General features: G+C 47.9%; 1 protein-coding gene across 1 annotated transcript in view; it reads left to right on the top strand.

Moving 5' to 3' along the window:
• The first annotated feature begins 2779 nt into the window (after positions 1-2779).
• Positions 2780-27701, top strand: part of LOC142255149 (uncharacterized) — a 72397-nt gene continuing 47475 nt past the window's right edge. Inside the window, exon 1 of the mRNA XM_075326616.1 lies at positions 2780-2960. Within this exon, the coding sequence (XP_075182731.1) occupies positions 2901-2960 (60 nt within the window). The 5' untranslated portion in view covers positions 2780-2900. The remainder of the gene's footprint in view (positions 2961-27701) is intronic.

Here is a 27701-nt window from a genome sequence, read left to right as displayed (position 1 = left end):
TATTATTGTTTAACACAAAAATCTGATTTAGGCCCTGTGCGCACTTGCCGGTTTTTACCGCGGATTTCATGCATGTTTTGCTGCATGTTATGTTCATAACATCTCTGCAGTGAATCACCAGCAAATCCTATGGAAAAAAAAAAAATCCTGTGCGCACTATGCGGATTTTGACAGCTGCATGTTTTGCTGTGGGATTCCCGCAGCAAAAACAATTGCATGTCACTTCTTTTCCGCACGTCGCTGCGGCATTGCACTCCATTGACTGTAATGTAATCGTGAAATCCCGCAGGGAATAACGCAGGCAGCAAATTCTGTGCGGTTCATAACGAGTTAATGGCAGCGGATCGCCGCCACTAAGTCCAGGCTTAATCATGGCAGCGTATATGAGACAGCTTACATGATTAACCCGTAAGTAAAGTGAATAAACACACACACCCCGAAAAAATCCTTTTATTTTAAATAAAACACACAAAAGCCCCTCTTTCACCCCTTTATTAACCCCTCCCAACACACAGCTCCAGCGTAATCCTCCGAGGTCCCACGACACTTGCAGACTGATCCAGCCGCAACTGACACACTGCACTGAATGCAGCCTCGCAACGAGAGAGCAGAGGTAACCACAGGTCATTTCTCACGGTCAGTAATGTGAACACATTACCGCTCGGGAGAACTGCAGTGTCTCACAGGGACTGTATCCATTGATTATCTGTCCCTCTATCTATTTATCTATCCCTCTATCTATTCTTCTTTCTATCTATTTATTTATCTATCTATCCCTTATCTATCTATCCATTATTTATCTATCTCAGAAGGAAATAACCTTTTTTTTTTTTTCTTTTTTTTTGCAATGTGCTTTATTGCATTGAATGCATTAAAACACATGTACCAACCTGTGGAAAAAACGCACCAAAACCGCACCAAAACGCGTGTGGATTTCGGTGCATGTTTTTGTGTTTTTTTTCCGCGGGTGCGGTAATCTTTCAGTGCCTGCGGAATGTTCTTAAGAAAATTCCATTTTCTAGTGCGCACAGGGTCTTAAACTGTCATTTTTCTTGATTACCCATTCTCTTTTTGCCTTGTAGACACAGTCCCATTTTACAAATTTTATGAGTCACTTTCTATGGTAATAACTTTAGAATGTGTTAACTTACCAAAACACCGACTCCTAAAATGAAGATATGGGTACATTCAGCATCACAACAGCTATACATAAATTGCTAATTTGGGGTGCAAAATCCTGCTGACAGGTTCCCTTTAAAAAAATAATTTTTGCTTCTACTAGGGCTCAATAGGCTTCCATAGCTTGCTGACTCCAAGACCTTGGACTCAGTCTATGATAGCTGATGGGGTACAAAGTGAGCCCATTCTCCCTGTCCATCACCTGGATGCTGCGGTCGTTATTGATCATAGCATCTAGGGGGTTGAATGGCTGGATTCACATATTGCGTATTTGGTGCTGACTATCTAAGTACGATCCGTAGGATTTTACATTACCAGTAAAGTGAAAATAGTTTTTTGGTGCAGGTTTTCAAAAATGCTGTATTGGAACGATACTTTTTTGGTGCAGATTAAACCCCTGGATTGCATTGATTTTGTTGTATATATTTAGTGCATTTTCTAAACCAAAAATGCACATAATTCAAGGGTGGGCATATTAGTGGTGCAAGCTGTGGAGCTGCACAGGGGCCCAAGGGGCAAGGGGGCCGGTACCACTTCCAAAGCAAGAGAAATTGAGCATTCTGATGACTTATTGGACTGCAAAGGGCCCATGGATTGTTCTTACACAGGGGCCCAAGGGGTAAAGGGTCAACTATTGCCTCCAAAGCAGGAGAAATTGTGCATTATTATGACTTATTGGACTGCAAAGGGCCCATTGATTGTTCTTATACAGGCGCCCAAGGGGTAAGGTGGTCACTACTACCTCCAAAGCAGGTGGAATTGAGCATTATGATGACTTATTGGACTGCAAAGGGCCCATTGATTGTTCTTACACAGGGGCCCAAGGGGTAAGGTGGCCACTAATACCTCCAAAGCGGTGGAATTGTCTATGATGATGACTTATTGGACTGCAAAGGGCCCATTGATTGTTCTTATACAGGCGCCCAAGGGGTAAGGTGGTCACTACTACCTCCAAAGCAGGTGGAATTGAGCATTATGATGACTTATTGGACTGCAAAGGGCCCATTGATTGTTCTTACACAGGGGCCCAAGGGGTAAGGTGGCCACTGCTACCTCCAAAGCAGGTGGAATTGAGCATTATGATGACTTATTGGACTGCAAAGGACCCATTGATTGTTTTTACACAGGGGCCCCCTTCTGTCTGAGTCCGCCGGTGACATCATTGCTGAAAATATGCGCAAGTGTGTTTACAAATATTTGCATCAAATATGCAACCTGTGAATCCAGCCCTAATGAATGAGGCCCGATGGGCATTATCCTGTACAAAGTGCACAAAGGGGAACAGTCCTGTATAATGTTGCAATTAAGATTAACAATTGGACAATTAGAGAATAAAAATCGTCCATGTTGTGCCTACTCTTCTCATTACTGGAATACTCTGTGTCCGCATATTATGTCCAAGTGGTTACGTGTACACACCTACCGTCATCTAAAGAACGGGACGTAAGGCCATCCTATTCGGGGACACACTCTGCGACTGCGCAATGTAAAACTTCCGGCATCTTGGTGACTGTTGTAAGAAAAGGAAGGATACAGGACTGAGAGAGAGGAACTGATCTATCTGCAGAAACCACAGAGACACTGAGAAGTATCATGTACGGAGGACATAGGAGAGACGGTGACGACTGAGCGGCCAGACAAATGTGCATAGATAAGATGTCTTATAAAGTACCGGAGAGATAGCGGAGGAGACCAGATAAGTTACACCGCAACTGGAAGACATGGATGGCCAACAAGGGCCGACCATCGACCACCTAATGGACGGAGCGCTGGTCACGTGGGTAAGGAAGCTTTTACCTGTGTTTCTGTCTTCATTATTGATAGATCAGTGTGTTGAAGTATTGCAAAGTGTGGGCTGCAAACTCGGGGGGGGGGGGGGGGGAGGTAAAAATTGCACACCCTAATCTAAAAATAATGTCCCATTAGTACAAATACTGACCCCTCTTAGAAAGTATTATTACCCTTTAATACTAATGGGCCATTTTTGACCCCTCCAAAAGTCATAATTCAACAACATTTGTCCAAACCGTCGCAAAAAAGTTTATACTCGCCTCATCTGGACCACCAAATCCTCTCTTCGGGCGGCACAATGCAGTGATGACATTGTATCGCCGGCACAAGAACGCTGATGTCAGAAGGCAGAAGACCTCCGGCGGCATACCGGGCGGACAGCAATATGACTCTTTTCTCTACTTCTGGATCCAGTTGACTCGGCATCATGTTGACGCTGATGAAGTTCAAAGTGGCGCTCCATTAAAGATCTGCGGCATCTGGCACAAGCGCCAAATCTTCTGCGCTAAAATTGCTGGCGTTTTTTTTTTTTTTTGAAGACTCACATCCAAAGCAATTGTCCTTGTATGCACCGCCCAAGCCTAAATATATCACTGTATATTCTTCTTTCTGCATATTTTATTTATCATTCGTGCAAAATGCAACAAGTGTTGAGGAAATTGTATGTTGAGCAAATCTATTTCATCATGTTTAGATGTTTTGTCACCTCCGCTCGTCCTCCACTATAACATAGGCTTATCAGTCCTTTATACATCCAGATGACAATCGCAAAGATCTCTACTCGTTTCGTGCTACTTTTATATTGCCATTTCTTATATGCTGAGGATGGTTCCAGTGCCTATCAAGATGTAGATTGGTACTTAATTCTTTGCCTATAGTTGTAGCAGATCAGAATTCGACACTTGAGATGACTGGACCTGTGTATATTTGAGGGCGCCAGCTTTGGCCGGACTTTAGTTAAAGGGAACCTGTCACCAGATTTGGGGACTTTAAGCTCTGGTCACCACCAGTGGGCTCGTATATACAGCATTCTAACATGCTGTATATAAGAGCCCAGGCCGCTGTGTAGAAAGTAAAAATGAATTTATGATACTCCCCTAAGGGGCGGTGCAGACTGGTCGGATGGGAGTCTCCGTTCTCCGGTATCAACGCTTCCTGTTTCGGCCATCTTTGTCCTTCTGAAGCCTGGGAGCATTACGCGTCCTACGTCATCCACACTCGCCGGCATTGAGGTCCTGCGCAGGCGCACTTTGATCTGTGCTGAACAGAGCAGATCAAAGTATTGTAGTGCACCTGCCCAGGACCTCAATGCCGGCGAGTGTGGATGACGTAGGACGCATAATGTTCCCAGGCTTCAGAAGAAGAAGGACAAAGATGGCCAAAAGAGGAGGCACTGGTAACGGAGAGTGGAGACACCCATCCGACCAGTCTGCACCGCACTGCCCCTTAGGTGAGTATTTATAAAGTCATTTTTACATTATACACAGCGGCCTGGGATCTTAAATACAGTATGTTAGAATGCTGTATATAACAGCTCACTGGTGGTGGCCACAGCTTATAGTCGCCAAATCTGGTGACAGTCTCCCTTTAAAAGTTCTTTTCAGGACCCAGACTTGACCTGAACTTGTCTGTGAAACCCAAACCACATATATGTCAATGGGGACCCGAGCTAACGGGTTTGACTCGAGTAACGAGTATAATGGAAGTCAATGATTGGGCAGTTCGGTTCTCCGCTCACATACAGCCAGCCATAAACAGAGCACTTCCAGGTGGGTTTTTTTTTTTTTAGCTACTGCATCTGAAAATGTTTGTTGTTTTTATCCCAAATAAGAACCAGTCAGACTGCAGGCGGCTCTCACTGGGGCGAGCACCGAGCGTACCCGAGCACAGCGCTGCTCGCTCCAGTGGTTAGCATACGTACAGCACCAGAACAAAAATAACAGACTTTGTCTTTAAAAAAGACTCAAGCCCTGGGCACCCAATGTTCAATACAAACCCTGAACTGTACAGGTCGGGATCGCTCATCTCCACTTGTCACATGGTGCAACAAATATCTCAGTATCTTATTTGTGGATTCGGATAGAAATGTAGGTCAACATACTCAATGTTAAGATTTATAGAAGTGCACAAATGAAACCGTGACATGACAGCACAAACTTACGGTCACGTCCCCAGTGGCGTCCGCTACTGTGACTTCTGCTTCTATCACCAGGCGGCGCCATGTTCCCACTGTGGATAGTGCTGGTGATAGGAGAGGAGTTGGTTCCGGTGGCTCGGGTGGGCGCAGGCTCCGCTCATCCACTAAACTGGGTTTACATGGGATCTGTAGTACCACTGGCTGACTGTATGTGGCGTGTGTTTTCCAGCTGAAGTTACCACCATTCAGCTACAACCAATGGGAAGACACCACACCCTTCTAATTCCCCCTCCTGTCTGCCGGTCACTGCCAGAGATAGTTTTGTATTCCTGCTTTCTGGTTCCCGCTCTGTTCTGAATAGTTATCCCTATGTTTTTGACCTCTGCTTGTTCTCTGACTACCCTTCTTCCTGCCATTTTTGTACCTCGCTGCCAGATCTGGAGTTGACCTCTGCCTGGTTTCCTGACTACGTCCTTGTCTGCCGATTTTGTCCCTGTTATGCATTTCCTGGTTTGACCCTGCCTGACTACTACTCTCCTCTGGACTGCAGACTTCCACAGGTGGTGATTTCCAGGACCCTGCAGTAATTCCAAATCCCTGTATAAAGGTTAAAGGGTTTTGGGGTTTCTTGGGTCCTGCTTTGTGTGCAGCTTTCCTCTAGCCTGTCTGTGACAGCCAGTCTGAGTCTGTGGTTCCAGGCAAACTTTACACTTACTCCACATGGAAACTTATCTTCTTCAGGATTGATGCAAATTTGTATACGTTTATATCCACATATATAAACATTTAACATTGGTCTGTTATCATCTCCATTTTGGACAGGGGGTTTTGCAACACATCCCCTTATATTTCGTGTTAGGGTGTTTGGCACCTCATTTTTGGGCTGAGACTCTGGTCATCGTGGCACACTGGATTATGCAGTTTTTAATTTTTTTCCGGTTTCTTTGTAATTGGTGTTTTCCATTGAGATCTACGTGAAACTCAATGGTTTTATTACTGAGATGTACCCTTTTTTCATAGTTAAATTTTGATCGGCCATGCCGCATGCCCTTCATGTCATTGTAGTTCCCGCTCAATCATCATCATATTAATAACTTTGCCCCTGCTCAGGACAGTGCGTATTTCCCAGGACTGTTTCCGAAAAATCAGGACAGACCTGCTAAATAGTTCTCCTGGTTTTTGATATTGACTCATGGTTCTCCTGGTTTTTGAGATAGTGACTCTTGGTTCCCCTGGGGGTTTTTGTGGAACAATTGGTATATATGCGTTATTTAACGACCCCAAGGCCACATGCACACACTGCATGTATACAGCGCAGAGAATGCCTCCTGGGCACTGAAAAAACCTTGGCAAGGTATAGAAATGGTAAACAGGAACACAACTTCCAGTGATGTAAAGAATCACACTACTTTGGGAGAGGAGATGAAGTAGAATAAAACTTCACATTTATTTCTACAATAAAAGATGTCATGCAACCAGACAGTGCAAAAAGTGAAAATCATGGGCGAAAGAAAAAACAAGGCTTTTTGGCTACGCCTTATTCACGATTATTCATTCATCTTAGTGGAACGTGTGCATTAAAAAGTCATGAAATAAGTTAAAGACAAAAGATTTTCTGTAAAATGTATGTATCACTGGGATAATATTGACTAATCTCCTGGTTTTTGATGTTGACTCATGGTTCTCCTGGATTCTGGATATTGACTCATGGTTCTCCTGGATTCTGGATATTGACTCATGGTTCTCCTGGTTTTTGGATGTTGACCCATGGGTCTCCTAGTTTTTGGATATTGACTCATGGTTCTCCTGGTTTTTGGATATTGACTCGTGGTTCTCCTAGTTTTTGGATATTGACTCTTGGTTCTCCTGGTTTTTGGATATTGACTCATGGTTCTCCTAGTTTTTGCATATTGACTCCTGGTTTTTGGATATTGACTCGTGGTTCTTCTGGTTTTTGGATATTGACTTATGGTTCTCCTGGTTTTTGGATATTCACTCCTGGTTCTCCTGGTTTCTGGATATTGACTCATGGTTCTCCTGGTTTTTGGATATTGACTCATGGTTCTCCTGGTTTTTGGATAGTGATTCATGGTTCTCCTGGTTTTTGGATATTGACTCGGTTCTCCTGGTTTTTGGATATTGACTCATGGTTCTCCTGATTTTTGGATATTGACTCATGGTTCTCTTGGTTTTTGGATATTGACTCCTGGTTCTCCTGGTTTTTGGATATTGACTCATGGTTCTCCTGATTTTTGGATATTGACTCATGGTTCTCCTGGTTTTTGGATATTGACTCCTGGTTCTTCTGGTTTCTGGATATTGACTCATGGTTCTCCTGATTTTTGGATATTGACTCATGGTTCTCTTGGTTTTTGGATATGGACTCATGGTTCTCTTGGTTTTTGGATATTGACTCGTGTTCTCCTGGTTTTTGGATATTGACTCCTGGTTCTGGTTTCTGGATATTGACTCATGGTTCTCCTGATTTTTGAATATTGACTCATGGTTCTCTTGGTTTTTGGATATTGACTCATGGTTCTCCTGGTTTTTGGATATTGACTCATGGTTCTCCTGGTTTTTGGATATTGACTCATGGTTCTCCTGGTTTTTGGATAGTGACTCATGGTTCTCCTGGTTTTTGGATATTGACTCGGTTCTCCTGGTTTTTGGATATTGACTCATGGTTCTCCTGATTTTTGGATATTGACTCATGGTTCTCTTGGTTTTTGGATATTGACTCATGGTTCTCCTGGTTTTTGGATATTGACTCCTGGTTCTTCTGGTTTCTGGATATTGACTCATGGTTCTCCTGATTTTTGGATATTGACTCCTGGTTCTTCTGGTTTTTGGATATTGACTCCTGGTTCTTCTGGTTTCTGGATATTGACTCATGGTTCTCCTGATTTTTGGATATTGACTCCTGGTTCTCCTGGTTTCTGGATAGTGACTCATGGTTCTCCTGGTTTTTGGATATTAACTCATGGTTCTCCTGGTTTTTGGATATTTACTCATAGTTCTGGTTTTCGAGATATTTGAAGCAAAAAATGACAGTCAATACAAGACAAAAAATTAAAAGGGGCTTAAAAAATCGCAAACAATGAATCTCCTATTATTCTGACAGAATCCTAAGTAGAAAATAATCATAAATCAAACATGTTCCCCTGACTTTCTATAAATGTGAATTATTAATGTAATCGTGAAGCCCTGGTGTTTCATCCAATGACCCTCATGTCCTATTAATACGTAATACTTGTGTTTTTATAAAAATTAATCTTTTGCTCTATGTTGTGCCAATCCTGCATTTTCCCACCCAGAGACACATGGTTATATTAAGAGCTGGGCACTACTATGGTGTTTTTCATGTGACGGGTCGATCTTTCACTGTCCAATCTGATTGTGTGAGATGGTGAAGAGACCGCAGATGGATCCAGGTGGAATAACAGAAGAACGGTGCAACGCCGACTTCTGAGACAAGATGCTTTAGAATTATTATTTTATAGGAAATACCATTATTTACTTAGAGACATGTCAGAAGGGATGACGGATCATCTTTAAGGGGATCTTCTGCTTTTGGGCCACATTTGAAAACGTAATACTTTTTATGCAAGTATTTAAGAACTGTCTTTGCCTTTCTGTTTCCATCTGTCATGCGGTGTTCAGCTTTGCACTTGCTGGGTGTCATGGTGGCTTCGGACTCTGTTCACACCGCAGAGTCTGACAAGCAGCCAGAGGTCTCTTAGTTGTACAGTCTGACTCAGGCATCGGCTGTGTTTTGCTTCACTGCTCTCCAGTCCAGCAGGAGTTAATTCCTGCTGGCTTGTGAACTGTTGCTAGGAACTCATACTGCTTATGACCACTCAAAACTGACTTCACTTGTTAAAAGGTTCTTGATCCGGTTGTTTGTCGCCAAATATGGCTTCAGTGTTGCTCCTGCGTTACCGGTCCTTATTGTAGTGATCCAAAGCCTGGTGATCTGTCTTGTGCTTTCCTAAGTGTTGTGGTGTTAGTTTATTTCCTCCCTGTGTTTTATTTCCTCCTGAGTTCGTATTGTCTCTCCCTTGTGTCTGTTTGCAGTGTGCCTGAGTTTTGGTTCTTTTCAATGTCTGCACTATTTGTGGGGTTTGCTTCTCCAGTCCCGGCCTCTCCTGGGGTAAGGGAGAGGGGATGTAAGATCAGGGTTTAAACAGGAGTTAGGGTCACGCTGACGGCCCAGGCCTAGCTACCATCAAGCTTACCTCTAGGATAAGGCACAGCACAGGGTCCCTAGTTTGAGTGTCAGCTTTGAGGTCCCTCTTTTGTTACCCTGATTCCCGTGACACCATCAATCTTTGGTCCAATTGTGTCAGAGGCTTAACAAAAGCCGAATTTACTGGTATCAAGAAACCATTGACCTAAAATTTTACCACTACACTCTCTTGAGGGGTTCTTCTCCTCTTGTCCTGCAGGAGAGCACGGCTCCCCAACCTCCCGGCTTTCGGGGTGTTGGGTTGGTGATGCCCCAGTCTGAGTTCAAGCCCTCACCATTGTTGCCCCTCTGGCCTGAACTTTGCATCCCAATGCTGCTATTTCAGGTAATCTTGTCTCTATCATCGGAAGTGAAGTGATCCTGCCTAGAAGTGGATAATTGTGCCCCCCAAGAATCCCGGCCAGCCTCCGTGCCATGTGTAAAATCCCGAAAGGCAAGAGCTTGTCCATTGATGTTCACACCAGACAGGGTGTTTTCCGTGCTCCAAGGAGGGCAGGCCCAGGCACAGGTGAGCTGGCTTTTTCTCTGTTATTGAAGAGCTTGTAAGCACTGAACATGTTCTGACACCGCTTATAACCCGCAGCAGTGGCCAGTCCCCTTGGTGATGAGCAATAAACAAGTAAAATATAGATATCAAGAGTACAGAGGCATATAGAGGCATCAAGTAAATTGCAAAATAGCTCATTTTTACTATGGCTACCCAAATACACACATTAAGTCTACACATACTAGAGATATTTTATGAGCGGCACCTACAGGGAGCTCAGCTCCTTCCTATACATTATACTGTGCAAAGACCATAGGACGTTGTGAAATCCCAAAACAATGGACGGTGACTTTAAGCCAGGACAAGTGGTCATACTGCACTTAAAAGCAGGTTGCAGTTGCAACATCGGATTATAGCCCCATCTGTGTCCCTTCCTCATTTTCTCTTTGTGTCACCAGAAACTAATTATCAACAATGTGACTAATGCAGTCATCTGTGCACAATCGTCACCCACGGACAGTTTGGGTGAATTTACATTGTACGATTTTTCAATAAGAAATGACCGCCATTTGGGAAATGAATACCGATCCGGTTGTCTACTGGCTTGTTAATGCCGGCAGACCTGTAAGAGATCGCTACCTGCACATAGGCTGCCATTCTCGGCAGCACGACTCCTGTTTACACAGATCAATGCTCTGCCGAGAACCATGATCTTTTGTGCAGAGCAAAAGATCATTTCAAACAGGAACGAGCTTTCTGCTTTTGGCAACCTATTTATATGGAAAGATTATGGTCATGTGGTGTTCGGCTTTGCACTCGCTGGGTGTCATGGTGGCATCACACTTTGTTCACACCACAGAGTCTGACAAGCAGCCTGAGGTCTCTTAATTGTATAGCCTGACTCGGGCATCGGTTGTGTTTTTCTTCACTGCTCTCAAGTCCAGCAGGAGTTAATTCTGCTGGCTGGTGAACAGTTGGTAGGAGCTCAGACTGCCAATGACCACTCAGTCGCTTTCAGTCTTTAAAAGGTCCTGGATCCAGTTGCTGGTCGCCGAATATAGCTTCAGCATTGCTCCTGCGTATCGGTCCTTATTGTAGTGATCCAGAGCCTGGAGATCTGTTCTGTGCTTTCCTGTGTGCTGTGGACATATCCCCATTGTTAGTTTATTTCCTACCTGTGTTTATTTCCTCCTGGGTTCATATTGTCTCTCCCTCGTGTCTGATTGGAGTGTGCATCAGTTTTGGTTCTTTCCACTGTCTTTGTTATTTGTGGGGTTTACTTCTCCAGTCCCGGCCCTCTCCTGGGATAGGGGGCAGAGAGGGTGTAAGATCAGGGCTTAAACAGGAGTTAGGGACATGCTGGGGGCCTAGACCTAGCTACCATCAAGCTTACCTCTGGGATAAGGGACAGCGTAGGGTCCCTAGTTTGAGGGTCAGCTTAGAGGTACATTTTCTGTTACCCTGATTCTCAGTGACAATTTTTGGAAAACGAGCATTGTGGGAACCTTCATTCCCAACACTCGTACAGTGTAAATGGACTTTTACATCTGCAGAAATGCAACTCCTACTGAATGTTGCCTACACCACTAGTGACATGTGGCCAAATGACATGAAAATTCATATGGTATGGTTTGTGCACAGATTCCAAAGAACGACGGGTGAGTAATCCTGCATTCAGTTCTCCGATTAAGTAAAAGACATATATCTTTATTTAATCCATGACAATTAAAATCATATCGGAAGGAAATCTTGCCCCAAAAATAATTAAACCATTTCGAAACGATTTGTCTGAATAATTCTTAGGTGGGCTTTACACGTTGCGACATCGCGTCCGAAATATCATCCGGGTCACGTCGTTAGTGACGCACATCCGGCGCCGGTAGCGAGATCGCAATGTGTAAATCCTAGGTGCGACGATAAACGATCGCAAAAGCGTCGAAAATAGGTGATCTGTGTAGCGTCGTTTATTTTCATAATGTCGGGTCGACCGCAGGTACGATGTTGTTTGTCGTTCCTGCAGCTCCACACATCGCTGTGCGTAAACCCGCAGGAGCGACAAACATCTCCTTAGCTGCGTCCTGACGGCCATGTGGAAGGGAGAAGGTGGGCGGGATGTTACGTCCCGCTCAACTCCGCTCAACTCCGCCCCTCCGCTTCTATTGACCGGCCGATTATTGACGTCACGGTGACGTTGCTGTGACGCCGAACGCACCTCCCCCTTGAAGGAGGGATAGTTCGGCAGTCACAGCGACGTCGCCGAGCAGGTATGTGCGTCTGAAGCTGCCGTAGCGATAATGTTCACTACGGCAGCAATCACCACATATCGCATGTGCGATGGGGGCGGGAGCTATCGCGCTGGACATTGCCGGCAATTTCTAGCGATGTCGCAACATGTAAAGCCTGCCTTACTCGTGGAATGTCCAATCACAACCTGCAGCCTTGTATTTTTTTTACGAGCACTCCCTGTGTTTTTGATATTTGCTGATGCATCATATATGAGGTGAGCCTTAAGTTAGGTTTTTTATATATTTTGGTTTGTACAAGATGACGCCTATCAAGCCCCATTCATCAGAACTGTCTTAAAGTAAAACTATCTTTGCTGCTCAGAGTTCAGCTTTCCCTTTATCAGAGCAGTGTATTACATGAATGAGGTCCATCATATACTTTCACCAGCTAATCATCATCCCTCATCCTCTGTGTCTTTATATACCTGCATTTCCCCTTGGTATGTTGCTGGTGATAGAGTTAAGTTTGTATACGGTCCTGACTGTTGGCTTGTAATCCTCTGGAGAAACGTATGTTGCTGTTCCTCTCCTTAAGTCATCTTGTAGATACATTGTTTGCTTTCTCCTGTTTGTTTCCCCTGTGTGTTCTTTAGGACTAAAGGTCCCGTTACACGTAGTGACGCACCAGCGATCTGACCTGGCAGGGATCGCTGGAACGTCGCTACATGGTGGCTGGTGAGCTGTCAATCAGGCAGATCTCCACAGCGATCAGAGATCAGCCACCAGCGACCTGTGTAATGACGGCTCCCTGCTGGCTACCGGAGGAATCTCCAGTAATGCCAAGCCTGGATTCAGTTACCTACTTCGCACTCTGGAGCTCTCAGCTGCAGCCTGGTCTGATCTCAGAGTTTGCAGGACTGCACCGCGAGCGCCGAGTGATTGATTCCCCGGCGATTGCGGTTCAGTTCATAACAACTGCAAACAGGCCGGGCTGCAATCCGGAGTTCAGGTGAGAGCACCGGAGATCAGCCGGGCATGTCTTCAGCTGTCATGAACTGAACCGCAATCGCTGGGGAATCAATCACTCGGCGCTCGCGGTGCAGTCTAGGCTGCATTCTGGAGCTCAGGTGACAGCTCCGGAGTACAATGCAGGTAACTGAATCCAGGCCTGGCATTACTGGAGATTCCTCCGGTAGCCAGTCCGATGCTGGGCGCTCGTTAGTCTCCCTCCGTCAAACACGATGCGTGCTGCACAGCGGGAGTCCAACGAGCAAAAAATTGTCCTGATCGTTTTGTCACTATCAGCGACCTCGCAGCAGGGTCCCGCTCGCTGCTGCTTTTCACACACAGCGAGATCACTAGCGAGGTCGCTGATACGTCACAAAACCTGTAATGTTTCAGTGATCTTGCTAGCGATCTCGCTGTGTGTGACGGGGGCTTTAGTGGGGTTGACTAGTGCTCATCCTGCCCGTTCATTACCTAGGGCCCAGTTCGGGGTCAGCCAGGGCCAGGTATCCTGCTTGGCGCATAGGTGTGGAACCTATCTATGGACTTCAGGGGAGCCAGGGGCCAGCGGAAGGTTTTATCTGGGGTCACTATCTCCCCTTCACCTTGACACAGAATTTCCCTCTTCCCATTCATCCCTTTTTGCCATTTTCTCAGTATTTCCGCATAACAAGCATGACATCCCCTCCTCTATCTGGGATCTAGTCAAGCTCCTTGCCTGTGGCTCCTTCCCTATGACTCCGTTCACCTTGGTCTGATTCCATGCCTTGGTGGCTCTCTAGCCGAATGACTCTCTAAGCCCGCAAGGGTGAGCCGTAGGCTCTGGACCTCTCGAGGTTACCTTAGGATTCCCTGACTGGCCCTAGCACCGAGGCCACGTCTTCTCACACTTGAACCCTATTCTGTACTGGCTCCTCTCGAGACCTCCCAACTGTCCTCTTTCCCACATCTGTCAATTCTCATTTAACCCTCTTTCTTTCAATCCGCTATCTCAGCCCAACCACTAAGCGGCGCATTTGGTGACAGTACCGCTCTACTGTACCTGGAACTTGCACCCATCTAGCAGCAGAACATATTAACATATACAATTGGTATAACACCTAAAATAAATGACATAAACAGTACAAGAGCAAGTCCACCCTCTACATGTGCACAGTTGCCAGATTTTAGGTACTAATAATGCCTCTTACTTTTTAATTTTGCACCCCTAAGAATTATGTACCCATGGCAATCACACCTGTAATGCCCCAATCTAGGCCAATGAATGAGCGTAATATTTCCTCATATGGTAAATTAATGAAGCTTACAGGCAGAAGCAAACAATTTTCCCTATTCCCTTAGTTCAGTATCCGTTCTGCAAATGTCCCTATAATAAAACAATTTTTTTACAGAAGTTGTGGCTTCTCACCAAAAAGTAAGGTTCCATAATTCTATACATAACGGTCTATAGACTGACAGAAACATGATGGTTGCAATGAATTCAAGGGCATTTCTATGTCATGCGCCATGTGAGTGTGTAGCACCCAGGGGGCGGGGGGAATCGGGCACGGGGTTCTCGTGTCTGAGTGACTCGCCACCGGGCTGGTGTGATGATCTGAGATGTCGCGGTGGCCTGCCCGGCTTTGTGCCCCAAGGTGTACACCAATAATTAGGGAAGATGTGGGAGTAGTAGTAGTAGAAATGTTGTGATACTACCTGTGGTATGCGGCAAGAGATAAGCTGCCGCTGCTGTCGCTGTCTTCCCGGGCGGATTATAGTAGCAGCAGAGAAGGTGTCGCTCCCCATAGGTGGAGCGGGTCCCGGAGAGGATGATGAGGGGAGTAGTGATGGCTATGGCCTTTGGCGCCAAGGCTCGGGGCAGCGGTGCCGGTAATAAGAGTCAGAGTCAGTGGCTGCGGTTCCAGGTGTCTTTACTCACTCTTTGTGCTGTGACGCTCGCCCGGATAGTACTGGTCACTTGCTGTGAAATGCCCCGTCGACCTCGGATAAGTTAGAAGCAGTCATCGGTGTTTGAAAGAAAAAAGTCCTTTGTCAGAGTTGCCCTTTTAGCTGTGAGGAACCTGGGCTGAGCACTCCGCTCCAAGCCCCAGTCCCCGTAAAGAGAAGAGAGGTGATGCTGTTGTGTCCCAGAACTGGTATCACGGGTAGACTGACTGAAGATTGTGTGAGTGTACTCCTACTTCTACCCCAAGTGGAACCCTTCCCCCAGGTGGCTGGCTTCAGTGACCGGGGAAGTCCCATGACTCATGATGGCCACCCCCCTGCCTAGCCTAAGCCATCCTTTCCTGGGAGAAGGCTCCTAAGCTTTATGTAAGGTGTGAATGTGGAGCAGCGGTGATTAACCCCCTCTTTACCCGAGTCGAATATCTCACCTTATATAAGGTGCAATACTCTGTGGCGACTAGAGCCTCAGGGGCGCCACAAGTGAATAAACATATTTCATTCATTGCTATTCAGTATAATGGTGATGATCCAGAAAATGGTAAAAAGTCATGTCAAATAGTGGAAAAGGGTTTTGTTTACTGCTACCTACAGTAAAGCGGGCTTTACATGCTGCGATCTCGCTTGCTCGCTTGATTGTACCCGACCCTGTCGGTTGTGCGACACGGGCAAATCTCTGCCCGTCGCGCACAACCTCGCTTATCCCCGTCACACGCACTTACCTGTCCTGCAACGTCGCTCTAGCTGGCGATCCGCCTCCTTTCTAAGCCTATGTGCGCACTAGAAATGTGAAGTTTCTCAAGAAAATTTCTTGAGAAACTTCTGGGAGTGAAAGATTTCCGGACCTCCGGAAAAAATCCGCACCAAATCCGCATGCGGATTTGCCGCGGATTTGCCGCGGATTAGCCGCGAAATTGCCGCGATTTTCCCGCGGGTGGTTCCCTGCGGATTTTTGCAGGCTGTACTGCCGAAATCCACAGGGTACCTGCGGAAATAATGGACATGTTCATTTTCTCAAGAAATTTTCTCGAGAAATTCTTCTCAAGGAAATTTCTTGAGAAAAATTCGCACAAGTGCGCACAGCTATTTTTTTTTTCATAGAAATTGCTGGGAAATGTCTGCACAAAGATTGCAGACATTTCTCAAGAAATTTCCGCGGCAAATCCGCGGGTAAATCCGCGGGTAAAAAGGTCTAGTGCGCACAGAGCCTAAGGGGGCAGGTCGTGCGGCCTCACAGTGACGTCACACGGCAGCCGTCCAATAGAAGTGGAGGGGCGGAGATGAGCGGGACGAAACATCCCGCCCACCTCCATCCTTCCGCATTTGCGGTGGAGGCAGGTAAGGAGATGTTCGGCGCTCCTGCGGTGTCACACACAGCGATGTGTGCTGCCGCAGGAACGACAAACAACATCGCTAATTAGAAGAGAACGATTTTTTGTTTTAGGACGACCTCTCCGCAGCAAACGATTTTTGCCACTTTTGCAATCATTATAGGTCGCGCATAACTATTACATGCTACGATATCAATAATGATGCCGGATGTGCGTCACAAACAACGTGACCCCGACGATAAATCATAGCTATAGAAATGGTTAAAAGGTGATTACTTGGCAAAAATGGAAACGGTCACGTCTAGGCGAGGGATGCTGTGGGAAAAAAGAGCTTTGAGATTCCAAAACGGTTTTTATTAATCCCAACGCGTTTCTGTGCCGGATCTGTACCATTCTCAAGGTATAAAAACCAGTGAAATTTTCCATTTTTGACTTTTTTATCTGGAAGAACCATTTTCTCTATCCATGCGGCAGCTGCATCGGCTTTCTATGCCTTTATAGATGTTGTGCCTGGCCGTAACACCTTCAGGTGAACGCTACCAAAGTGTTGGGGAACATGATATTAAATTCCTGCTGCTCGAAACGCAGGCAGTATGAATCGAACACTGGCTTTCTTGCTGCCGTGTTTCATACTTTTGGCCTTTAATGCACTTTCTAACTGTATTTTAAATAAAAAAGGCTATATTTTAGTATGCACAACCAAATGTAAATGTCACGCTTGCCAGGTATGACAAGCATGGCAGGGGCGTTTCAGACTTATGTGCATTTGACAAACAAATGGGATACCGGGGTCGCAATAAGAGTGAGGGGCCCTGGAACTAGTGAGAGGGGATGGTGGGACACCTCCTATCCTCACCTCCAGCTGTCCCTACTCTTCTAGTCAATCCCCACAACTGACGCCAAGCAGAAACCTGAGACCCTGAGAAGACCCTATAAATGCCCTGGCTAGTGAGGGGCAGGTGAGGTTCACTAGACCCACCACTGCACTAATAAGACACAAGGTAAGATAAGACAAACATGGGATAATAGCAACAATAAAAAGGATGAAGCCTGAGAATAGGAAAACTCCACAGCAGAACCTTTCTCCAAGGCAGCCAGAGAACAATGAGTTTGTATCTTCAGCAAAGATTGCTGGTAAACACCTCTATTTAAACATGGAGGAGCATGGCTACAAAGCAACTGCAGCTGAAACACTCAGCTTGGAATTCCTAAAAAAGCTGCTAGCAGCAAAACTGACATTAACTATTTCAGTACCAAGAGAAACGAAACAACATTTAAATGCAGAGAGCTAGATGGAGATAAGAGGCTCCCGTCCTAAAGCTGTCATTAGTCTCTAAAAACAGGGAGACAACCGTGACAGTAAGCAATGGCGTGTTGACTCTGGTGGAGAATAACCAACACTTATTCTCGTTTGTTCAGCAATAGGGTTGCAGGTTTTTGGTATGCCATGTTGTGCTCCATTACAAGACCTGTCTGGCTGGTTTATTTTAATGGTTGGAATCGAAAGGGTTTATAGAAAAGTATATATAATTAGGTGCGGGATAAGGTATTTTAGTACCTAGGTAGATGTAAGCATCAGACGCTGCTGCTTATCCCTTGCACTAGTCAGGGCTGAGTCCTGAGTTTGCCCATCGCTTATCCCTACTAGTTGTGAGTCGGCACTACCTAATGCTTCGGATAAGTGATGGCTGAGAGAGACTAATAACTGCCCTTACCAGCATCGGTCACAGTCAGTAGCAGTAGTTTGGTGATGGCACAGAGAGAAGACTGACTGCTGCACTGCTTGCTTGTTAACCTGAGCTGCTGGACCAGTAGAGAAATTCCCTCCAATGATGCTGAAGGACTCTTGCCTCACCCTCAGATTAAGGTTTTGCTCACATCTGCGCATAAATCTTCCGAGTGCAACATATCTTGGAACTAAGAGAGGCTGCTGTATCCTCTTATTTGTATAATATGGAGGAATAGCAGCTTGCACCTATTCACACTTGCTTTATACTGTTTGGAGGCATTGGTCAGTTTCTTAGTTTTTGTATTAACTAGACATGAGCAGATTCGCAGATAACCGGGACCGACAGGTCCCTGTTAATTTTTTTTTTTTTTTAAATCCGGTTCCGGTCCGGAATTTGGTTCCTGTATAAGTCTATGGGCACCAGAATCCGGGGAATAAAAATGCTGGTGGAAGGGATGGGGGGATAGGAGCGCCCACAGTGTACTCACTGAAGCTCCATGTCATGGTGGCAAGCTCTTTCCAGGTCATGCATTATCTCATCGCATATGCATTGCCTTCCCCGCCCATCGGCCATCCTGGCGTTTGTGATTGGTTGCAGTTAGACATGCCCCAAGCCTGTATGACAGCGTCGGCCTGCAATCAATCACAGACCCTGTCTGCAGGTCACTATCGAGGTCTAAAAGTAAATAAATAAAACAATTGGCGTAGATTTCCCTCATATTATGATACCCAGCACAGATAAAGCCTACGGCTATAGGCTGCAGCCCCAGCCCTGCCTTTATCTTGGCTGTGTATCAAAATAAAAGCAACCGCATGGAGCTTTGTTTTTTACATAATTTTAAAAAACGGCTTGTGCCCTTCCCCCCCATTTTAATACCAAGCAATGATAAAGCCCAACAGCTGGGGCTGGTTTTCTCAGAATGGGGAGGCCTATGGTTATTACGCCACCCCCCCAGCCTAAAAACAACAACCTGTAGCTTCCCGAGATTGTCGCATCAATTAGATGTGACAAGCTCAGTGCTTTACCTGACTCTTCCCGATTGCCCGGATGTGGTGGCAATCAGGGTAATGAGGGGTTAATAACAGCCCTTAGCTGCCACTAAGCCCTAAATTAGTAATGGCAGTTGTCTGAGACCCCCTGATCACTGACCTGTAAGTGAAAGTAAATAAGCCACAAATATTGAAAAAAATCCTTTATTTGGAAACAAAATATAAAAAAACACCCTCTTTCACCACTTTATTAACCCTAAAACACCCCTACAGGTCCGACTTAATTTGCACCATGTCCTACGACCGTTGGAGGTCTGAGACTACCTCTTTTTTTGACTGAGCACTCCTCGCATCAGCCCAATGCTAAATTTTGATTAATACTGGATCCTACCTGCCCATAAACTTTAGAAATTTAAATTCCATCAGAGAAATACACTTAATGAGCTAATGTGGGAGGACCCACAATTGGCTAACAGCAGCTCATCAAGATCATTAACAAAAAAGAGAACCTGAACAGGAATGCTGAATTATATTCAATATTTATTAAGAAAATTCTAAGGTGCATAGTGCAAAAATGTAAACACAGTTAAAAACGTGAGATGGTATTACAGGAGGAAAGAAAGGACAAATGACTATTAATATTGTGTGCAGACCAATAATAATGCAAATATAAGAGACACTCATGTGTAAAGCCTTACCAAAAATATATTTTATACCAAGTAAATCATCAAAGATCCCAAAGTAATGCCAAATAGCAATAGGAAAAATGGCCAAAAACATCAGTGGTCATACAACATGCATTTTGCTAATATAAAGGGATCAAGGAGACATACATAGAGTGTAAACAGTTTAGGCATGAGTGAAACATTAACCGCAAAGTACAAAAAGCATTACCAAGGTCCAATGGAAGGAGAAAAAGCCCGACGTACGTTTTGCGGCCTTTAGCACATTGCTGGACGCTTTATAATGGAGGAACATAGAAGGTAGTACGTGAGTGTCTCTTATATTTGCATTACCATTGGTCTGCACTTGATATTAATAGTCATTTGTCCTTTCTTTCCTCCTATAATACCATCTCACGTTTTTAACTGTGTTTACGTTTTTGCACTATGGATCTTAGAATTTTCTGCCCATAAACTTGTAGGCTTTAGGCCTTGTGCGTACTAGAAGGAATTTCACGCGGATTACCCGCGGATTTGCTGCATGTTTCACTGCAGAAAATGTTCATAACATCTCTGCAGTGATTCACCAGCAAATCCTATGGGAAAAAAAATGCTGTGCGCACTAGGAGGATTTTGACAGCTGCATGTTTTGCTGCGGGATTCCCGCAGCAAAAACAATTGCATGTCAATTCTTTTCCGCAGGTAGCTGCGAAATTGGCTACTTGAGAAATCTGCAGTAATGCCATGCCTGGATTCAGTTACCTGCACTGAACTCCGGAGCTGTCACCTGAGCTTCGGAGTGCAGCGTAGACTAAACTACGAGCGCCAAGTGATTGACTCCCCGGCGATTGCAGTTTAGTTCAGGCTGGACTGATCTCCGGAGCTCAGGTGACAGCTGTAGAGAGCCCGGGCTGCACTCTGGAGCTCTCACCTGAGCTCCAGAGATCAGCCCGGCCGTAAAAAAAACTGCAATCACCGGGGAATCAATCACTCGGCGCTCGCAGTTTAGTCTAGGCTGCACTCCGGAGCTCAGGTGAGAACTCCGGAGTTCAGTGTAGGTAAACGCGGCCAGGCTTGGTACTACTGGAGATTCCTCCAGTAGCCAGTCCGATGCTGGCTGCGGCATTTCCGCACCCAAATCCGCAACCAAATCCGCAACAAACCGCATGCGGATTTGGATGCGGATTTCGGTGCGGTATTTTCCCGCAGGTGCGGAAATCTTACCGAGACTGGAATTTTCTTAAGAAAATTCCTTTTTCAAGTGCGCACAGGGCCTTAGCCCAGGAGAGGCATGATATTAGGTTACAGTCCCATTTAATTTTTTAAGTATATTTCATTTAACATTAATACAATTCAAATTTCATATGTTTAATGTTTGCATATTTCTCTGCACTTACAGAGCTCTGCTGTATTCTCTTATTTCTATACGGTATTATGCAGTCATAGCAGCTTGCACCTGTTCACACTTGCTTTATTCTGTCTAGAGGTGCTGGTCAGTCTTTTTTAGTTTTTGTTTCCACAATAACATGACACATACCCAAAATATAGTCCAAGTTCTGTTTACTTGAAATTTCAGTGACTTTCAGTGACTCATACCGACAAGCCTGTAGGCATGAAATAGCCACAAAAGGTGCTTTTGTTTCCGTAGCTGTAATTTTAATATTAATCTGTTTTATGGATATGTCATCATTAATAGAATTTCAGTATCTTGTAAAACAGTTGCAGTGTCCAGTTGATGCAGTACGAGCACTAGGTGTGTGACGTCCTGGCCTATCAGGTCGTCACAGGGTATTGTGCAATCTGCCCTTCTGTGCAATATCCACCTCCTCCTTGGTTATGTGTCCCCAACTACATGGTGTTGCCTACATCAGCAAATTAAAGCCCTAGGTACACTCTGCACCACACCCACCAAACACACCAGTGGACGGCCTTAGTGGAATAGGGTCGCCCACTTGGGTTGGGAGGTCAGGAGTGTCAGTTAGTGTCAGTGAGTGGAGAGAGAGTGAGTGAAGGAGAGAGGAGGTCAGGAGCCGGGCACTCCGCCACCACCAACCCCGTCCTCGGCGCACTCCGAGCTGCCTGCTCCCACCACGGCAGCGGAAACTTCAGCTCCTGTATATGAAGCTACAGCTGCAAAACCCCCGGTTCCATCCCTTGACTCGGTCACGACAGCGGTCACCCTGACACCGACCAGACCCGGCCGCATCACCGGGTCCGTCCTTAGAGGCTGAGCACCTGGACTCTGCAACCCCAGCTGCGGAGCAGTCGGTACATCTACCCAATGTAGTGGAGGTGGAGCCTGAAGAGCTGCCGGTTCCACCGCCGCACGACATCCCAACAGCTGTTGGGGCCGCAAGAGTGCACCTAAAGCCAGAGCCAGCTAGGAAGCTGAGGCCGGACGCTGACAACCCCTACTGGGAATGACACCACCAGAAGTTACAGATGAGAGAGTGAGTGAAGGAGAGAGGACGTCAGGAGCCAAGCTCCTTGGAAGTAACTAGGTGGCAGACGGTGGTCTGGGCCTAGTAGGAGCTGGACCCCCGATCGCAGGGGATCGTGACATGGGGCACGGAACTGTCGAGGAGAACAGCCGGCGGCCTTGTACCATCACTGGGCTGGGACCAGAGCACGACGGGGTACGTGGACCCTAGGCAGGGAGTAGCTTCAGGCAACCAGACAATTTTTCCGACGAGAACGGAGCCTCCAAGATCCGCTCTCCACTCGCTCCAAAATCGGGGTACTAGCGCAACAAGGGGGATAGGACTTTCCACTAAAATGGTCCACAAAATCCCAAGCGTGAACCCTGAGAGCAAGCTCCCACACTTAGCCATAGTGGGGAGCGGGACCCGACGAGTTTTATGCTACCAGGGCCAACCAAAAATTTAACTCAGTGCCAGAAGGAAGGTCACAGATCACCAGGCAACACCATCGGGCACGGGACCCAAACTAGCTCCCCTCAGCAGCAGCGGTGTCCAGAACTTTGGTTTACCCAGTTGTCGGTTTCAGCTTTATGGACTTTGTGAGTACGAAAGTGTCCCACTTGGCTCCCCACGGCACTCCCCTACCACCATTACCGAGTCCTGGGGCATCCCCCCTACCCATGGAGGGTTCTAACACCAGGCTGCCCCTTACATCACCCCCAGGTACTCCTAGCTGCAGCGGTGGTACTCCTAATTACCACATACCACGGGTGGCATCATGAACTCTAAATATACCATCCCTGTATGTGAGGCAAATCCCGGGATATGAAGATGAATTATGACTCCAGTCATAATCCCTCATCACTCCCTGGCAGTGCCCCCTCCCTTCTTGTTCTCAGTGTTCCACTTACACCTCCATGGCCATGTCCTGTGATATGGAGATGAGGTGGTGTGGGAACAATGGACACAGGATGACTCCCTGCCGTCACCCTGTAGTAGGAGCTGCTATCTAATTAGCAAGGCTCTGGAAGTAGCCAGACAGAACGACTCCAGTAAAAAATGGTTCATATCTCGCAAGCCATATTTCCGATAAATATGGCAACCATAAAAATGGTGTCTCCGCATGCGGACGATGCCGGCACACCCTTTTTATGGGAGCAGGACATTGGGAAATGCCCCAGGCGTGATATCAGCCAATGGGGAACTGGCAGACAGGTCATGAGTCCCCTCGTTCTGTAGCTAAATTCATAACTGTCACAATGAGAGCATTGGCGTCCGCCTACGACGCTCCCAGGCAAAGTTATGGCCCATATTCCATGTTGTGGATTGTCCATAACTCAAGCCAGGGGTGGAGCAGTGCTCCCTCTGAGGTCACTAAGGTAGGAGGGGACCTGGATCTGCCCAGGTTGATAACCCTACTTCGGCCATTTTCCAGTGTTCTTTCGCTGGGGGTCACGTGTAGGAAACATCTGTGGGAGTTCCTGGAAACCTGGTCTACAGCGCCCCCCTGTGGCCAGACGCAACAAGGTAACTGCTGGAACTGTGTATGCCTGTTTGTAACCCATGCTTTGATTGTAACTGTACTCTGACATAACTGTATATTCTGTAGATTCCCTATTGTATATATTGTAGTTCTAGTGTGCTTTAGGCTGATTAAATTATATAATTAATCTTGGGCTGTTCTGTTATCTCGATCTTGAATCCCACGTCTGTGTGTTCGGCTAATAGTTACCGTAAATCGGTTGGTGGCAGCGAATTGTGCCAAGGATTATTGTGGGGAGGCCAGTGAGATTCGGGGAGATTTTATATATTCCGCCCGCGGAGGTCGGGGGAATATATACCCTACTCTCACCGGGGACCCTTCAATAATCAGCATAAGTAGTATAGCGGCCTCCTGGCTTATGGTCGGGCAATTCCATAATTGGCCTGACTATAAGAGGGGCGCTAGAGAGCGCGTCACGTGCTCTGTCTGTCGGTCGAGGAGGTATAAAGGAGGGGTGACCCCCACTTGTTACCCCCCGATTGTGACGTACTGGTAGCCAGCGCGGGGGATTTCTGAGTGACCCCCCCGGTGGTTTGTGACATATTGGTGGCATAGCGGTGGGATCGAGATAATAGTGTGTGTGAGTGTGAGACCCATACTCCCAGACACTAAAGACTGCCTGCAGCAGCTGTGGCTGCTGGGGTCTTCAGACTAGCTCAACACTAGAGTGTCAGAGTGCAGATACTGTAAGGTGTGTGGAGGCATCAGGTGTCAGTTCTGTGTCAGTGACCAAAAGTCTGCAAGAATGGCTGATGGCACCAGGAGCAGAGCTATGCAACTGGCCAATGCTAAGGCAGGAGCCGAAGAGAGGGAGGACGGTGCTGTGGACAGCAATGAGGAGGTTGCCCACGAGTCCTCCAGGAGCTCGACGCCAGAAAACCGTTCTGCCGAGGACATTGCGCAACCTGGCACTGCTGGACAAGATGAGGAGCAGCTCACCCAAGGGTCCTCAACGAGCCAGATGCCAGCCCTCCGCTCTGAAAGGGACAGTGAATCGCCTAGCTCTGCAGCGTGCCGCAGATCACCACGTGCCATTCCACCGAGCCTGGGAGGCTCGGATAGCCTTCTTCAAATGGCTATGGCCCTTCTCCAGGCTGGAGACCAGAAGGGCTACAAGGAACTCCTGGCAGAGCGCAGGGCAGAGCGGCAGGCAGCGCGTGACGCTGAGGCTGCGGAGCGGCACGCAGAGCGTGAGGCTGCGGAGCGAGAGCGGCAGGCAGCGCGTGAAGAGCGAGAGCGAGAGCGACAGGCAGACCGTGACTACCAGCTGCAGCTAGCTCAGCTCCGGCCCTCATCAGCCACACGTGACCTTCGAGACACCAAACTTCCAAAGGTCCGTGTTGAGGACTTCCCAGTGCTGGAGAAGGATGGAGACTTGGACTCTTTCTTGACTGCTTTTGAACGGACTTGCTTGCAGCACCATCTGGACAAGGACCAGTGGGCCAAATACCTGACCCCCCGTTTAAGGGGTAAGGCCCTGGATATCCTTGGTGACTTGCCTACTGAGGCAGATCAGGGCTACGACACCATCAAGCGGGCCCTGATCCAACAGTACAACCTCACTCCGGAGTCCTACCGCAAGAAGTTCCGGAGCCTACAGAAGGGACCAAAGGACTCCTGGGCTGACCACAGGCGGGCACTTGCCCGAGCTGCCGACCACTGGACCCAAGGCCTGCAGCTTTCCACCGGACCGGAGATCCTGGACTTGTTCATCACGGAGCAACTCTTGTGGAACTGCCCTGAGGATCTCCGCCAGTTCATCCGAGACCAGAAGCCAAAGGGGTCCACGGCTACAGCTGCCCTTGCCGATGACTACACCAACAACCGGGCCCCTGAGGCCAGGAGAGCGGCCACCAGCAGCACCTGGAGAGGGGGTAAGATGAATTCTGCGACTGCCCCACCTGCCCCTAGACTGCAGGGGGTGTCCCCCTCAACTCCCCTCTCCAGGCCCGTGGCAGAGCCAAGACGGTGCCACCAGTGCAACCTACCTGGACACTTCAAGGCCATGTGCCCTCAGCGTCCCAAGGCCCCGGCTCCGTCCCCGTCCCAAGGGCCGCCCAAGGTGTATTGTGTGGGTGGGGGTGGTGGTAGGTCCCTGGACAGCTTCCAACCTGTCACCGTCGGCCGGTCTGTGACCATAGGACTGCGAGACAGCGCCTCGGAGGTGACTCTGGTGCGGCCTGAGATGGTGTCCCCCCAAGACTTGATCCCTGGAAAAACCCTCGCTGTCTCCGGGATTGGAGGCATTGACCCGGCGCTGCCTGTTGCTGACATTTATGTGGACTGGGGCGCAGGGCGAGGGGTGAGGGAGGTGGGGGTAACTGATCGGATCCCCGCAAACGTGCTACTGGGGACAGATTTGGGGCAGATAACCTCCCAGTTTGGGCCCCCCCCAAGGGCTGAACCTTCAGCCCGTACTGACATGACTCCTAACAATGTTAATGTGTTATCTATGAATGATGTAAGGGAGGAGGGAGTGAACTCTGATATTTCTGCTTGCATAGACACCATAGACACACACTCAGCTGCAGCTGTGACAGGGGAGGGGGTCAGAGAAAGGTGTGACAATGCCTCTACAAGTAACCAGCCTGTGAGCTGGGATCTGTTGCCCTCTGCAGGGATAAGCAGAGAGCAGGGTGCTGCAGGGGGAGGACCAGTGTGTGGGGTGGGGGCTACCACAGCAAATGTGGGGTCCCCAGAGATTTCACAGCGGGGTTCTGTTGCTGCAGGAGGGGAACAGGCAGGTGAGATTGGGGCCGGTCCAGGAGCGGAAGTGCTCCCAGGTAAGATCTCGGTGCATGGTTCCCCCACAACCGGGGTGTCAGGAAGCCAGGTAGGTCTGCCTGAACCGGCGACTTGGTCAGGAACGGAGGAGGAGCAGGCACGACCCACGGTCGCAGCGGCTGTGGCCGCTGTCACCCGCAGTGGGAGTGCTGGAAGCCAAAGGGCCTCCCGGAGGTCCGATAGCTCTTCCCCTTCTGACCAAGTGGCAGCCGAGTCAGGTGGAGGCCAGGACACAGGTCCCGGGGTACTGACTGAAGATGTGACAGTCTCGTCGATTCTGGCCACATCTAGTCAGGGGTTTCAGGCAGCGTTAGAAGCTGACGACAGCCTGAAAGCTCTTAAGGAGCAGGCGGCACAGCCTCCCTCGGACTCGGACCCGGAGCGAGTGGTCTGGGACCAAGGACGGCTGTACCGGGCCACGGTCCAGCAGGGTTCACCGGAGGCGTGGCCCAGGGACCGACAGTTGGTGGTACCCTATCCGTTCCGGACGGAGTTGTTGCGGATCGCACATGAGATTCCGATGGCCGGACACCTAGGGATCGCTAAGACCAAGGCCAGGTTAAACCAGCATTTCTACTGGCCAAAAATGGGGGCCGATGTGGCTGCCTACTGCCGTTCGTGTGAAACCTGTCAGAGAGTGGGGAAGGCGGGGCCACGCCCCAAAGCCCCACTGGTATCTCTGCCAATCATCGATGAGCCTTTCAGGAGGGTGGCTGTGGATCTGGTCGGCCCGCTGGCCATCCCCAGCAGCTCCGGGAAACGCTTCATACTGACGGTAGTGGACTATGCCACCCGGTACCCAGAAGCAGTGGCCTTGTCGTCCATTCGGGCTGACAAGGTGGCCACCGCATTGCTGGAGATTTTCTCCCGAGTGGGTTTCCCCCAGGAAATGCTCACTGACCGGGGGACCCAATTCATGTCCCAGCTGATGGAGGCCCTCGGTAAGCAAGTCCAGGTGCGACATCTGGTGGCCAGCCCGTACCATCCACAGACTAATGGCCTGTGCGAGCGGTTCAATGGCACCTTAAAGCAGATGCTTAAGATGTTGGTCGACTCCCATGGGCGTGACTGGGAGCGGTATCTCCCACACCTGTTATTTGCTTACCGGGAGGTTCCACAGGCCTCAACAGGATTCTCACCGTTTGAGCTCCTGTACGGGCGACGTGTGCGGGGCCCCCTGGCTCTGGTGAAAGAGGCTTGGGAAGGGGATTTGGCCACCCCTGGAGTGTCG

This window comes from Anomaloglossus baeobatrachus, chromosome 10, assembly GCF_048569485.1.
Source record: "Anomaloglossus baeobatrachus isolate aAnoBae1 chromosome 10, aAnoBae1.hap1, whole genome shotgun sequence".
Taxonomy (NCBI): domain Eukaryota; kingdom Metazoa; phylum Chordata; class Amphibia; order Anura; family Aromobatidae; genus Anomaloglossus; species Anomaloglossus baeobatrachus.
This window is presented reverse-complemented; position numbering and strand designations above follow the sequence as displayed.